General features: G+C 36.4%; 2 protein-coding genes across 3 annotated transcripts; both read right to left on the bottom strand.

Moving 5' to 3' along the window:
- Window positions 1-4,337: 4,337 nt before the first annotated feature.
- LOC140015620 (probable fructokinase-5) lies at window positions 4,338-6,325 on the bottom strand. 2 transcript variants are annotated; one of them, XM_072068345.1, is made up of 5 exons: window positions 6,060-6,325; window positions 5,300-5,710; window positions 4,969-5,103; window positions 4,738-4,854; window positions 4,338-4,637 (listed from the first exon to the last, which is right to left on the bottom strand). In XM_072068345.1, exons 1-5 carry the CDS (start codon window positions 6,240-6,242, stop codon window positions 4,500-4,502), a joined length of 984 nt encoding a protein of 327 aa, XP_071924446.1. In that variant the 5' UTR covers window positions 6,243-6,325; the 3' UTR covers window positions 4,338-4,499. The 2 variants fall into 2 exon arrangements, with proteins under 2 accessions (XP_071924446.1, XP_071924445.1); XM_072068344.1 differs by having other exon boundaries at window positions 5,300-5,713; window positions 6,060-6,302.
- Window positions 6,326-7,587: 1,262 nt separating this feature from the next.
- LOC113714734 (uncharacterized) lies at window positions 7,588-12,870 on the bottom strand. The gene is made up of 2 exons (XM_027238771.2): window positions 12,501-12,870; window positions 7,588-7,965 (listed from the first exon to the last, which is right to left on the bottom strand). Exons 1-2 carry the CDS (start codon window positions 12,785-12,787, stop codon window positions 7,758-7,760), a joined length of 495 nt encoding a protein of 164 aa, XP_027094572.1. The 5' UTR covers window positions 12,788-12,870; the 3' UTR covers window positions 7,588-7,757.
- Window positions 12,871-14,657: the final 1,787 nt, after the last annotated feature.

Below are 14,657 nucleotides of genomic sequence, written 5' to 3'. Positions count from 1 at the left end.
TGCTGATTACTTTTTACTCGGTTCTGGCCTAAATTTGCCTTGGGCTGTTAGTTTTTACTCGATTCTGGTATGTTAAATTTGCTTGGGGTACTTCCGTTGCTCGACTTTTCTCATTGCCATTGAACTGTCTTTTTTCTAGGTTTTTTTTTTGGGGTGGGGGGGGGGGTGTTTGGGTGCGCATAATATACTCATTTTTAGTTGTAGAATCATGTAGTGGTCCGAGATACAGCTGAAGCGCAAGCATGTTAACTCAGCAAAACATCAAGAAAATATCAAACATTTCTATTTCTAGTTCTAAGTACTGACAAGAAGCGCTAGATTTAACGGGAGGAAGAATACTTTGATCAAAACTCCAAGCAAGGCTATATTTCCAATTCTTCTGGAATCTCTGGTTTAGCTTTCTCGTAAATTTTAAGCAACTGCGAAAGTCACGATGAATGTGTAACGTGCCACATGGGCAAACGGACATTCGGTCTTTTGGATTATAAATAATTTTGGATTAATCATTCTGAACTTGTAGTTTCAGTTCAAAAGGTTATTGAACCAACTTGTTAGGCGTGAGGTATTACAAATGGTATCAAAACAAATCTTACGTGATTTTTGCGCCCGCATGAGATTGGGTCTAAGTGGTTATGGTTTTGATTTCGACTACACAAGGTGAGCTTGTGGTCAAGTGGTATTATGATTATAGTTTCGACTAAACAAGAAAGAGCTCAGGGTGAGGCCGGGGCCAAGTGTAGAATGAGTTTAGAGTCAAGTGTTGTTATGATTCTAATTCCGACCATGTAAGGAACTATAAGGAGTCAATTACTATGCGGAGTAAAGTACCACATTCGATGGGAACCACATCTAGAACCTAAGGATGGCAAAGTGGTGAGCCACCTCTTGATCGAGCTTGGAGCTCAGTGTTGTGTGGAGTAAAGTGTTACGTTCGGTGGAAGCCACCTCTAGAACCTAAGGTACGCAAAGTGGTCAACCACCTCTAAACCATGCGAGGTGAGACCAAAGCTAAGTGGTATTATGATTCTGGTTTTGACTATACAAGCAAGCGTGTTAGATGAGTCTAGGGCCAAGTTTTTGATATGGTTCTAGTTTTGACTATACAAGAAAGTGCAAGGAGCTAAGTACTGTGCGCAAATTGAGTTTGGAGTCAAGTGGTGTTATAGTTTTGGTTCCAACTATACAAGGAAGTGTAAGGAGTTAAGTGCGGGATAAAGTGTCACGTTTAAGGAGCTAAGTACTGAGTCTAAGTGTTGTACGAAACAATGTATCACATTCGATGAGGCCACCTCTAGAACTTATGAAACAGTAAAATACCCCGTTCAAGGAGCCAGGTGCTGTGCGGAGTAAAGTGGCACATTCGATAGAGGGCCACCTCTAGAACTTAAGGGACCAAGTGCTATATTGGATCGCAAGTGTCATCTCTACAGCCCATATGAGCCAAATCTAGAGCCCGCACACATGACTAATTGGACAGTTGGATTGCAACGAGTTTTGCATCACAACTAAGTGGGCAGTTGGATTGTAACGGATTTTATGAGGATGCAAAGTTCTAAAAGTGAGAAGAGTGTAATATCTCATATCGACAAATAGAAGACGAAAGGAAAGAAACAAAATATCTTGTCTGTCGAACGAAAGGAAGTTTGAATTAATCATTTTGAACCCGTAGCTTTAGTTGAAAATTGGATTTGTGGAATATTTTTATACATCCAAGTAGGCATGGCCATGGTTCCATTTGGAACCGGGAACCGGACCGTTTGGAACCGGACCAGAATCGGAACCAGAACCATGGAACCAGAACCGGAACCGTTAAAAATAATTAAAAATAATTAATATAAGTAGTGAGATAATTCAAAAAAATTAGTTGTATTTAATAGGTTTTAAAAAAGTTTAAATTTTATGGACTTTCTATATATTTTACTAATTATTTAATTATTTCTATTCTTCTAGTATCTATCATTATAATTTGTAAGTATTAAATTATTACTTTTTTTTTTGATTATTTGCTATCAAAAAATGGCAAGTTTTGATGGTAGTAGCTCATCTTCAAAATCAAGCAAGCAAAAAAATATTTTTTGCAATATTTCTTCAAATGAAATTTTCAACATTGATGATTGTCCAACTTAAGAAAGTCAACACATGACAACCATTTGATAGTTTAATGTATTTTTTAATTTGACAATGTAATGTACTTTTCACAAAATTTGTATTGTCTATTTATTACTTCTTACTTTGTAGAATAATAATAAAATTAAAATATGATCTTTATTTTGTATTTATTTTTGTACATTCTATTTGAAATTTTAAATATATTGTTATATTCGTATTAAAATTGGTAAGGATAAAGAATTAAATAAAATTGTAGGGTACCATACAGAACTAGAACCAGAACCATAAGGAACCGAAATTAGAACTATGCGGTTCTGGTTCTATCTTTTTGAAGAATTAGAACCGGCGGTTCTGGAACCAGAACCAGAACCATCTTATATGATGCAGTCCTGGTTCTACTTCTTTAAAGAACCAGAACCGGCGGTTCTGAAACCATGGCCATGCCTACATCCAAGTACAGAAGAGGAAAAAATATGTTAAATACTTGCTGAAAATTTTCAAAATGCCAAATTGAATGCCTTTTTCAACTCCTACGGGCTTAACCCAAAAACTAAAAACTACGATTAGAAAGGATGGCGACCAAAAGTTGATACTAAAATCTACAACAAGAAAGGATGGAGACCAAAAGTTGATACAACACTCTAGTGTATGTGTAACACTCTAGTCTATGTGTCTCACTAACACAAAGTTAGATATTGTTTATCCTGTCAGCATGATTTTCAAATTCATGAATAATCGAAGTCAATTCCATCATGCTGCAACAAAATGAATTGTTAGAAATCTGCCAAGGGCTCAAAAGTTTCGGTATTGAAGAAACAGTTATCTTTAATCTCTCTCTTCTTTTTTAATACGATCCCTTTATTTTATCATGTGCATGTTATAACCAAATTCAAAGCTTGAATTTTGATGAGATTAAAAAAAGAAGTATAAACATCATAATTAAAGAGAAAATTCTTAAATTGTGATGAAAAAAAAAAGTTATTCTACAAAGGGGGTAATTTGTGGAGCTGGTTCCAGACTTGTGATCTTCGCATTTGTGAAATGCGAGTTCAAGTATCTCGCATTTGTGAAATGCGAGGTAAGTGTTTCCGGAAAAAAAGAAAAAGAAGCTCGCATTCTGCAAATGCAAATGCGAGCTTACTAAGCTCGCATTTGAAACGAGATTAAGGTATCTCGCATTTCATGAATGCGAGGTACTCAATCTGAAATCAATCAGACTTCCCAGTTTCGCATTTCTCTTCAGTTCGTCACTCCCTTCACTCTCTCCGTGCAGCCTCCTCACTCTCAAAATTATCTTGGAAATCAGATTCACAGCTTTGTCGTCGGAAGCTGTCGGAATTCTCCTCGGAAGCTCTGCAATTTTGTCAGCCCGTGCGGCGTTTCTCCTCAGGCGAAACCAGAAAGGCGGCATTTCTTCTCGTCCGAAGCTGTCATCGGAAGCATCGGAAGCTCTCGGCCATTGCAGAGCTTCCCCTTTGGGAACCCATCTCTGGTAGCTAGCTCCATTCAAGTCCGGCATCCGTCTTTCTCCATTTGCCCAAAATCCCTCAATCTCTTTCTTTCTCGTCGGTTGTTGTCCGCCATTGTTGAGCTTCCACCAGACCAACAAAAGGCTGACTTTCAAACTTTTCATGCAGGACTGGGACAGTCAAAACGCATCGCAAATTGTCTCTGAAGTATGTGGCTTTGTGACTATCCTGTCTGGAACATTCCTTCTCCACAAGACCAAGGACATGGGAGGTGTAAGCAGCACTAGTAACACGCCCGTGCCATCTCCTGTATTCCGGGCATCACGCCAGAATTCTGCGAGTTCAGCAAATGCGAGTTGAGGGAGCTCGCATTTGCTGAATGCGAAAATCCCTTGGACGGAACCCTCACTCAAAATGTCCCCTTTGTAGAATTTTTTTAAAATTAATCATAATTTTAGAAATTTCTCCATAATTAAAGCACTATTGTTAAAAAAATTGAAGTTGAACAGGATACACAAATAGGGACTGAGCTAGTGAGCTGGATCAATTGTGACATGAAAACTACATCTAGATATATCTTTTGCATAAAATCCAATCTCACGTTCTTCCAGGAATCAAAAGACAACTGCCTTGTCTTCAGCTGTACAGGATCTAGTTCAGCTGCTGATAGCTTGTGAAGCGTTTAGGCTTAAGAGAATTCTTGCTGATTTGAAACAAGAACAAGTTTCTCCCTCGACAATTTATTGTGAAAACATATAGTTATGTCTAAGAATATTGTATCATTATGTCATTGGTACGCAAGAAGAAATATCTTGTCTTTTGATTGGAGTAGCAAGAACATAAAATCATGAAGACAGTGAATGATAACTCTCCCAGACACGCATGGCAAACACTTCTCTCTCTCTCTCTCTCTCTCTCTCTCTACTTGGCTTTGGACTGAGCTATGAGTGCTTGGGCGTCGGATGGCGTGGGGAGTGCCGGAATGGCTCCTTTCTGAGTCGTGCAGATTGCGCCACACGCATTTGCAAAGGTTAAAGCCTCTTTGAGTTTTCCTTCATCCTGCAATGATCACGAGGAAACATAAATTAATACCACAACACTTGGTAACCAAAACAAAATAACTTAAAATTCAACCAGGTTCTAGGATTTCGGGATGTACCTGGAAGATAGAAGGATCATTGGCAACAGAGCACAGCAGTGCTCCTACAAAAGAATCCCCAGCTCCTGTTGTGTCAATGGCGTTCACCGGGAATCCAGCCACTTTACCCTTGAAGTTCTGTACTCATTTGGAAACAAGCCCAATTATTGAGAAACAAACGTATTATATTATTTGCTCAAAAGCTACTGACAGATTGAATAAAGAAAAACAAGTAAAGAACAGAATATTTGCCTTGGTGAAATATCTGCAACCCTTTTCGCCATCCGTAACGACAAGTAGCTTGAGATGATCATGCCATAATGACATCACCACATCTTCCTTCTGGGGATCTTTCTGGGTCAGGAACTCCACCTCATCGTCACTAACCTATAATCAGTATCCGAAACAATACATGCCGAGTGAAAACAATTATGCCATGATAAGAAAAATTAGACTCCAGGGCCGACATGATACTCCAGACAACTCGCCAGTGAAAGGTATATGCCCATCTAGTAATCCATCGATGTAGAGAACACAAACATGTATGCATGCCATGAAAAGAAGAAACGCAGCTAGTACACACCTTGATGAAGTCAGCTTCTGACCAAATGCTTTTGATGCCTTGTCTAGCAGCATCTGCAGAAGGCCAAAGGGGCAGGCGAACATTGGGATCATAGGAGAGAAGAACACCGGCTTCCTTGGCGGCTTTCATGGCTGCCATGTGGGCAGACCTGCAAGGCTCTGAAATCAAGCTTATGGATCCATAGTGAAAGATCTTGGCTTGCTTGATGAGACCCATGTTCAGCTCGGACTCCTTGAGCAGCATGTCCGCGCTGGGGTTCCTGTAGAACATGAACTCCCTCTCTCCGTTGCGTTTCAGCGTTACAAACGCCAGAGCTGTTCTTGCATGCTTGTCCAAGCACACGCCATCGCTCTTCACCCCGTTCTTTGCCAGTATATCCACCAACATCCGGCCAAACTCGTCATCTCCAACCTGCTTTAGTATTTCATGTGCATTATTTCTACACTCCATCATGTATATCCATGAATTTTACTAGTTCAGTTGTTCAATTCATGCATAGCAACCAAGTAATTGCTTAAGGATTGCGGCTCAAAAGCAGATTCAGGAGCAATAAGGGTGGTTCAGTCAAAGTACGTAGATGAAACATGAAATCGATAGAGGACAGTAAGAACCCTGTATGCTCAGGAAAAAAAATTGGACATCCCATCTGTTTTTTCTCTTTTCCTTTTCTTTCTTTTATCTCTTATTTCAAGACAATTAAGAAAATGAGATTCTTTTGTCCATCTTTTAAGGAAAAAGAAACTAAAGAAACAAGAAGAACCTTGCCAATAAAAGCAGACACGCCACCAAGCTTGGTAATAGCACAGGCAACATTAGCAGGAGCACCCCCAGGGGCTTTCAGAAAGCCCTTAGACTCGGCTAAAGAAACTCCGGAAGTGTCAGGTACGAAATCAATAAGCATCTCCCCGAAACACACAATAAGTGGACTTGAAGAGTTTGTCATCTTCTCTATACTATATATATATATATATATATATAAAAACACACACAGCTAAAACCCAGATGACAACTATATAATGTATGTGTACGCAGCAGCTATATATAAAGGTACACGAATTTAGAATAATTACAGAAAGAGTGATCAATTTATAAATTGTATCAACATAGGTAGTATTTCGGTAACCAAATGCGTCGGGAAATCATATATCTGGTTGTTGTTCCACAATATCTGGATTGAAACTGACTCCTCCTCTTTATCCTCATAGACAATTACGGATTAGTAGGGTTATTCTGTTCCAAGTGTAACCAAACATGTAAGTTACTCGGATTAGGATCCCCGGTCTCCAACTAATTGGGACGATCCGCCATTATATACCATCATACGTTGTTAACCTTGCACCTGCAGTCAAATCCATTCACAATTAACACAGTCCACTCTTTGGTGGTACTAGTGATGATGAACACACTGGGATTTAACTCCATTAATCTTTGTCTATAAGTAGACTATGTTTTGAAATCCAGATAGAAATAAATGGATAATTAATGAGAAACTGGAGGTGCACCACCCATCTTTTCTTCTATAATGATATATGATACAGTACGAAGATTTGCAATTTTACAAATTTTTGAAATATAGAAGGAGAAATTATTGCTTGCATATTTATTAGGATTAATTTAACTTTTTATACATTGATAGTGTGGTGATTTTTCACACTAGCAGCTATGAATTTATGACACATATGCATAATTTAAATTTCAAATATAAATTCATGTTGTTATATGACATAATCTAAACCTGCAATTGAAAAAAAAAATTGTACATTGATAGTATATAAAAGATTTACCCCATTTATTATGATAGATTGTGGTTGTAGAATTATGAAAAACATAATCATAAAAATCCTAAAATGCAAAGCTTGATACCAAAGTTTGAACACTTGGAAAATGATATTTTGATCCCTTATCTTCGGAGTCTTAACCTTCATTAGTATATATATCATCGTCTATCAATTTAGTCCATCATCTTTAAAAAATTAAATCAATGTAAGAACTCTACACATCTTTTTCAGTATACTGACTCTACAATGAACCATTGAGGATTCTAGTTAACGCCGCCTATTTAGCTCTGGTCCGAACCAACTTAATGCACCATTTCTCTTGTGAAATTACAGCTTCATTTTCGACCAGAACATCACACTAATCTTGTGAAATCTTGCCCTGCAGAGTATAATATCCTGTGTTGATAAGGCTGCACTCATCCCAGCTTTAACTTGACCCTCCGTCGTCGTGAAGGCTCCACTCATGGGAGGATTGGCATTCATATCGATTTTCAATTGGAGACAGAGTCATTAGATAAGGACGGTAGTGGATTTAGTCGTCAAGTGACTCTAATCCAATCAGAGCGATCCAATTATTACTACAATTTTAGAATTATTCCAAGACAAATATAGAATTGCCAACAAACATACGGGACTCAATCATGGCGGATAATGCTTATTCCTGCCACGATGTACAAGCATCATTTATCTAAGTTGTAGTGCTTCTTCACAGCTTCTATGACATGCCATGTGATCTTCATTCCTTTGGGAAACTCAACCAGATCACCCGCCCCTATTTCGAAAAAGTCGTCATGGCCATCGCAGTAGACCTTCACTTTGCCCTCCAACAAGTACATAGTCTCCTTTGCATCAAATGTCCATGGGATTTGGCTAGGATTCCCGGTCCACCTGCACATGTTGTACGATTTCAGCAAGAAATGGCCCACGGAAAAGAAGTGACCAGGAAGAAACGTAACTCCCAAAAAAAAAAATTTTTTGGTAGAAACGTAACAAGGTCCCCAAGGTCTAGTGAGCTGTTAAGGACCTTAGCCAGGTAACTGTGAGGACAGAGTCTCCGCAACCCAGGGGAAAAAAAACCAATAAAAGAATGTCAATTTACCAATTCCAAAGGCTTGTTACCAGGTACATTTTGAGAAGGCATGTGAATCAATCACTACTCTCCTCTCTAAATTCACTTTATACTTCTTTCCTCATTTCTTTTTCATTGTAGGCTATTGGCTATTAAGAATACAATAGCAGACAAACAAAACTTGCTGCAAGTCAAGGATAATCTCTGGCTATTGATAACCGTGGGCTATGCATGATACTTTTGAAACAGTAAAGTACTCAGAAAATTCCACCATAGCATTGGTAAGTGTTCTTTAATGGGCCAACAAAATGCGGGCAGAACTCCTTACCAACTCTAAAACCATGATAGGCATTTTTTTGCATAGACATTCACTATGCTAGATGAACACAAGAAAAGAAAAAATGGCAGTACAAAGAAAATGGAAAGACTTGAGAACTATAACTAATATATGGTGAGATTATTGTTCACATGAGAGCAGAAAGCTTTTTAAGTCAAAAGGCTAGTATCCCTCATGTTGCACGTAGACATACATGCATAAAAGTGCGTTTGGTAGTGTGCGTAAACATGTATTCATATGTATGAATGTGTTTAAAGAAAAATGTTAATAGCTTTGCATATCATGAGCTGTTGAACAAACGCTACCATGAAAGACCAGAATAATGCTTAGAGTCGACCCATGCTCTTGGCTATTGAAGTGCCCTGACACACTAACTACTGCCAGGATCGCAATCTAGATGAATCAGTGCTAAAACCAAGAAAAACTTCACATACTTGACAAACTGAAACTGATTAATATGTATTAGGGACAGCCAAAGGTTATAGCGATTAGCTTTTCATAGATTGTCTAGTAATTCATTTTATTTGTTGCTTTACAATCTGTTCATGCTCTAAAGCATTGGAGTATACAAGCCTTAAAGGTCTTATATAGTCTAACATTTGTGAATCAGATGACCATTAGTGGGAGAGTCTCCTTGCTCTTAGAAGCATCAATCTTGAAATAACTAGGAGAAATCTTACAAACAATTCTATTCATGAACCAGCCAAAAACCAGGTAAAGAAATAAAAACATCTGCCACCAGTACCAATATTTTGTCCCCGGCAAAGGAAGCCCTATAGGAATTAAAACCTTACAACAAATTTGTGGAGAAAGGTGCACTTATACAAACTTGCGAAAACTGATATTTTTCAATGTCCCAGAATGTTTCACGCTTTTTACCCGGACAGAAACATTTTCTGATGTCATATACCAGCAAAAAGAAGAAAGCAGTTGATCATAACACATATTTTACATCATGTAGCACGATTGTCTGCATATTGAGTACTTTTTGCTCAAGCATGAAAAATTTCACAGTTCACATATAAGATATATTGTCAAACTTGGGCAAATTGTTATGTTAACCACACAAGTAGAGTTGCATAGGAGTCTAGTCAAGCTTGATCTTAACCACAAATTCGAGCAGAATCAAGTTCGAGTTCGAGTCTACTCGAGCTTTAAAAAATAAAAAGTAACTATTTTATTTTAAAAATGAATAAAAAAGTAAATTTTTCTTAACAAATAATAAAGTATTAAGAATATATATGTAATTTCACTATTAAAATAAAAACTAAATAAACATATACTCCCTCCGTCCCATATATTTAGTCATGTTTGGGGATATGTACTTTTTATGCATAGTACACTCCACCAAAAAGTTTTTTCTTTTGTTCCATTTTTGCCCTTAATTATGTGTTGGTCAAAGTAGAAAACAATCTCATCATATTTGTCTTTATGCATCATTAATGAAGGGCATAAGAGAATTTCATAGTATAAAATAGTTAGAAATGTCAAACATGACAAATATTTTAGAACAACCAAAAAAGGAAAGTATGACACTTTCAATGGGATAGAGGAAACATATATATATATATAATCCAGCGGCTCGCGAACTAATGAGCTGAGTTTTTTTTCAGCTCGAGCTCAACTTGATCAGCTCAAACTCGACTTGAGTTCAATGTTGACCGAACTTGAGTCAAGTTTTGACCAAGCCGGTTTACAAGCGGCTTGATTTGTTTACAGCTTTACACTCAAGAATATGTCATTTAACATTAACCCATTGATGATCTCCTACCTCTAAAATAGCTAGTTAGGTTCTTTTTTGTTGCCTTCGTAGATCAATTTGCTCCACCCACTACCTTCTCCAGTGATGTCTAAGCTTATTCCTTGCAATTTGATGAACAATCCACTGCCTCTGCATATTCTATCAGCCTGTGATACAGTGGAATTAGGCACAAGAATAGGAGCCAAGCTTAGTTGCACCAACATCGGCCGGCAAGCTTTAGCATGGTCATTAAGCAACTTATGGATTATCCTATAAGTTGCACAATAACCAATTAAAACTTGCGAACTAGATAATTAATGGGTCTAGTGACACAGTTTGATATTTATCATTTTATATAACCAAAAAAATCATATGATTCTTCACCTCACTTCTTTCCCACTTTCCCTCCTGCCCCACCACATAGCGTCCACCCTCTGAAAACCCAGAAGGGAAGTTTTCTTGATTTGCACCTAAACAACAATATTTCATATTTAATAGTTTCAGACATGTTTTACAAGCACAAAAGGGAATCATAAAAAAGGAAAAGAAATTCTTCCAATGCATATTCTCCACCTTCTTGATTCAAAACCAAATTACACTCACTTTTCCATCAATTAGGCATAAATCTACAATTGGAGGGCATAATCATTGAAGACATATGAATGGGAGAAAGTAATCATTGAAGACGTATGAAAGAAAATCTAAAGCTCTTGAGATTGTTTGTGAATGGATTTTGTGATTTGGAAAAATACACCACATCTGCGATGAAATTTTTTTAGAATGTATTTGCAAAACTCATGCTGTTTTTGCCAAGTTCTGGTGTATATGATTTCTTATAAAGTTGCAATTTTAATAAAAATTAGTCATCTGTTCTCTGAGTTTGTAAATTATTTGTTCTAATATTTTGTTAATGTAGTGTTGTATGTGTATAAAAATCCATGGTTTTCATTTTTAGAAAAAATTAAAATGCCCAAAATGACAAATTGTTGTATCAAGTGCTTGATAAATTGCTTTAGTAAACCAAGCTTTTTTTTATTTTTTAAGAAAAATCATCCATGTTGAAGTAATTGCTATTAATGTAAAGAATTTCAAACTTTGACAGGTAATATTGTTGTATCCAGTTGGCAAGTTTTGGTTGGTTGTTGAGCAACTTTATAGGACAATCCATAAATTGCTCTTTCTCTTTTCTTTTTTTTTTTGTTGCAAAGATAACATTTTTTATAACCTAATATATCCTATTCCACATATCTGATAGTCCCTTTGGTCTAATCGGTCTGTATATCTGACAGCTCTTATACAGTCTCTTTAGACACCCCCTCCCTATAAAATAGGCAAAGTTTTTTCTCAGTCATCCGCAAATTGTCAATCCCCATGCATAAATGATAAATATTCCTGATTTCTTGCATTCCATCCTACTCCACTGGCACGAACCCCATAAAGAATACCTATTTCCCCCCTAGCGGATTTGAAGCCATTTTTTTCTGCCCCATAGAAAATTTCGTCCTTACCCGTTCTTATCTGGAATTTCTTGTTCTAGAAACTCTACACTATCCCATTAACATGTCTCGTCTGGCGGCCTTCTCAAAGGACCTTTATATCTATTCTGATATAAGAAACAGGAAAAGTTATAACTAGTATTGCTCAAAGGCTTCCAAGTGAGATCAAATTGCTTAATGAGGCTCTTACTCTGAACTTCTGCAAAAATGTACATCAGTCTCACGCAAAACACCTGGTCGAAAAGTGAAAAATCAACACTGAGGGTGGTGTGCCAAGAAGAAAGTAGAAACTCAAATCCAGACATGATAGGATGTATGTAGACAGGTTTGCTATTGGAATCGCAGTTGAACGGAGAAGTGGAATCACAAAATGTCTGTACCCGTCTGCTTTAGCTTAATTTTTATAGAAGCTCCTCCCTAATCTCTCCGCACCCCACCAACAACTAAAACCAATAATACGTTTCCAAAGGAACCATCTTATTGATAATAACAGCAGAAGAATAGCTCAGCACAGAAGCGCAAAACGTAAATAACAAAAGAAAAATTTTTTTTTTTTAAATGAAGGAACCCTCACAGTTGCGAGAAATAAAAAGGGGAAATCTACGAGATTAGGTTGATTGAACTCGAATAAAAAAAATTCCTAACCCTTACAATCTCAATAGGGGTAGAAGCAGGACAAGTTCTTAAACTATTGTCAATAGGGGTCAATCGAGCAACTGCATAACTGTATCTGCAGTTATGTATCTTGGAGGATTGAAGGGAATAAAGAGAGAAACGTACGTGGGCCAGGAGGTGACGCCAAGCTCATCAAGCTTGAATTGAGAAGGGTTCCTTTCGATCCTCACTCCGAATATCTCCTTCACATCCCCACCAGACCCCTCCGGGACAGTATCAAGGTCAGAAGTTGTGGTCATTGTCGCACTTTTTGCTGCTGTTACCAGTGTCTCCTCAGTCTCAGGCGGCCGCTGCTGTTTTTGCTGCTCAATCTTTGCTGTGTGATTAAATATCACGACGCAAACAACGAACAATAGAATTTGGGGTATGATATGCTTCGTCACACTTGCCATCGATGAACCAACCAACTCCGACAGCGCCCACCCCCACTCCCCAAAAGAAAAAGGGATAATTTCAGAAAACTCTCTTGAGGTTTTCAACAATTTCACTCGGCTCCCTTGGGCTTTACGTAATTATAGAAATCTCCTTGATGTAATAAAAAGACAACAATGCCCTTCATTAATTGTCAACTCATTAAAAAATTCTATCAAATATTAAAACTCTCTCATTTATTAGGGTTTTTATCAGTTTACCCCCTTAAACTATATCCCAACTATTAGTTTAGTCCCTAACGTTAACTTTTAGTCATTTAAATCCTTGGACTAACGGTCAAATGAGAAGGCGTTTTATAATTCACGTAAAAAGACATGTTTAGATCCAACTTAATTATAAATGGACAAATATACCCATAAATTGCCCTGCTAATATGTGCGAATTGCTTCAATCTAGAAAAACTTGCATGTTCTTATAATTTGGAAATTTATGAAAAGAAAAGGACCACTAGGAAAAAATTTTTTAGTAACATATCACTTGAGAAAAAATAAACCTTATAATGGAATAACTATAAAATTTTTCTTCTAAGATTGTCTTTGCTTGATGACGTACAAACAGATTATGAAATCCCACACTTCGATATCATCATATTTGCAATGTCTTGACAAGGTATTGTGCAAAATAAAAAATTTTGTAAACAATTTAAGAAAATAGAGGAGAGAAAAGCTTTCTAATCCTTGTTTTATACTTAAAGCACAAGGAGAGGGTATTTTTGTCATAAAATTTTTCACCAAACTTTAGTTAGTTAGCAGGGCAATTTATGGGTATATTTGTCCATTTATAATTAAATTGGATCTAAACATATCTTTTTACGTGAATTATAAAATGAGGTTTTTATCAGTTTACCCCCTTAAACTATACCCCAACTATCAGTTTAGTCCCTAACGTTAACTTTTAGTCACTTAAGTCCTTAACTTTCCTATTTAACTATCTATCCTCTTTCTCTTACATCTGTTTTCCTTTCAAACTAATTTATTTATTATTATCAATCAAATGTGTACTATCGTCACTAATAAAATTATTATATACACTAAAGCACCAATACTTATATATCTTGGTATCTATTCCCAATTCTCGATTTTCCATTATTATTAAATAGTTTTCCTGCAGCCATTTTTGTTTCCAATTTTTTATAGGCATTAGCAAATTGAAATTGTCAAATGACAAATTGAGTACTAATTTCATTATCAAACTAAATGGAGGTGAAAATAGTGACAATGGTAAAAAAAAAAAAAATTAAGGACAAGAAGTGGAATAGGAACTAAATATAAGTTGACAGGAACTAGAATAGGAACTAAATATAAGTTATACTATTATGGTTGTCATGAAAAAAAGTGTTCTTAGCATATATTTATAACTGTATTGTGCTTCTATTTTTGATATTCAATTATTGATAATGTTATTTCTATAGAGTGAATATGATTGATTTTGAACTATGTGCCAATGAAGAATATTGGATATTGATATTAGCAATGGTGGTTTATATTATTTTGTATTAAAAAGGTGGCAGCCATAAAATTAAAATTTAGGGATATTGATGAATATTATTGTGTATTAAGTAAAATTTGATATTGATATGAGATTATAGGTAATTTTTTGGGCATCTAATGTAGCATTTTATAGTTGATGCAATGGTCTGCACCAGAAATTTTTAGGTAAAAGAGAAATATTAAAACAAAAATTAGTATTTATTTAATGGTGATTTGGATGTTGATGGGAAAGTAATAGTGATAGCAAGAAAAGATAAATAAAATAGAGACGGTAAACCATTTTTTTCTTTATGTTTTTGTTGTGAATTATAGCTCAAAGGTATTATAGGAATTTTGAGAA

The sequence above is a fragment of the Coffea arabica genome, chromosome 10c, assembly GCF_036785885.1.
Source record: "Coffea arabica cultivar ET-39 chromosome 10c, Coffea Arabica ET-39 HiFi, whole genome shotgun sequence".
Lineage (NCBI taxonomy): Eukaryota > Viridiplantae > Streptophyta > Magnoliopsida > Gentianales > Rubiaceae > Coffea > Coffea arabica.
Note: the sequence above shows the minus strand (reverse complement) of the source record. Positions and strands in the feature narration are given on the sequence as shown.

Coding starts and splice junctions, on each gene's coding strand:
- LOC140015620 (XM_072068344.1), bottom strand. CDS start 6,242: ATGACAAACTCTTCAAGTCCACTTATTGTGTGTTTCGGGGAGATGCTT. Junction 5,714..6,059: donor TGTCTGCTTTTATTGGCAAG/GTTCTTCTTGTT, acceptor GAAATACTAAAG/CAGGTTGGAGATGACGAGTT. Junction 5,104..5,299: donor CAGAAGCTGACTTCATCAAG/GTGTGTACTAGC, acceptor TACTGATTATAG/GTTAGTGACGATGAGGTGGA.
- LOC113714734 (XM_027238771.2), bottom strand. CDS start 12,787: ATGGCAAGTGTGACGAAGCATATCATACCCCAAATTCTATTGTTCGTT. Junction 7,966..12,500: donor GGCGTCACCTCCTGGCCCAC/GTACGTTTCTCT, acceptor CAACATGTGCAG/GTGGACCGGGAATCCTAGCC.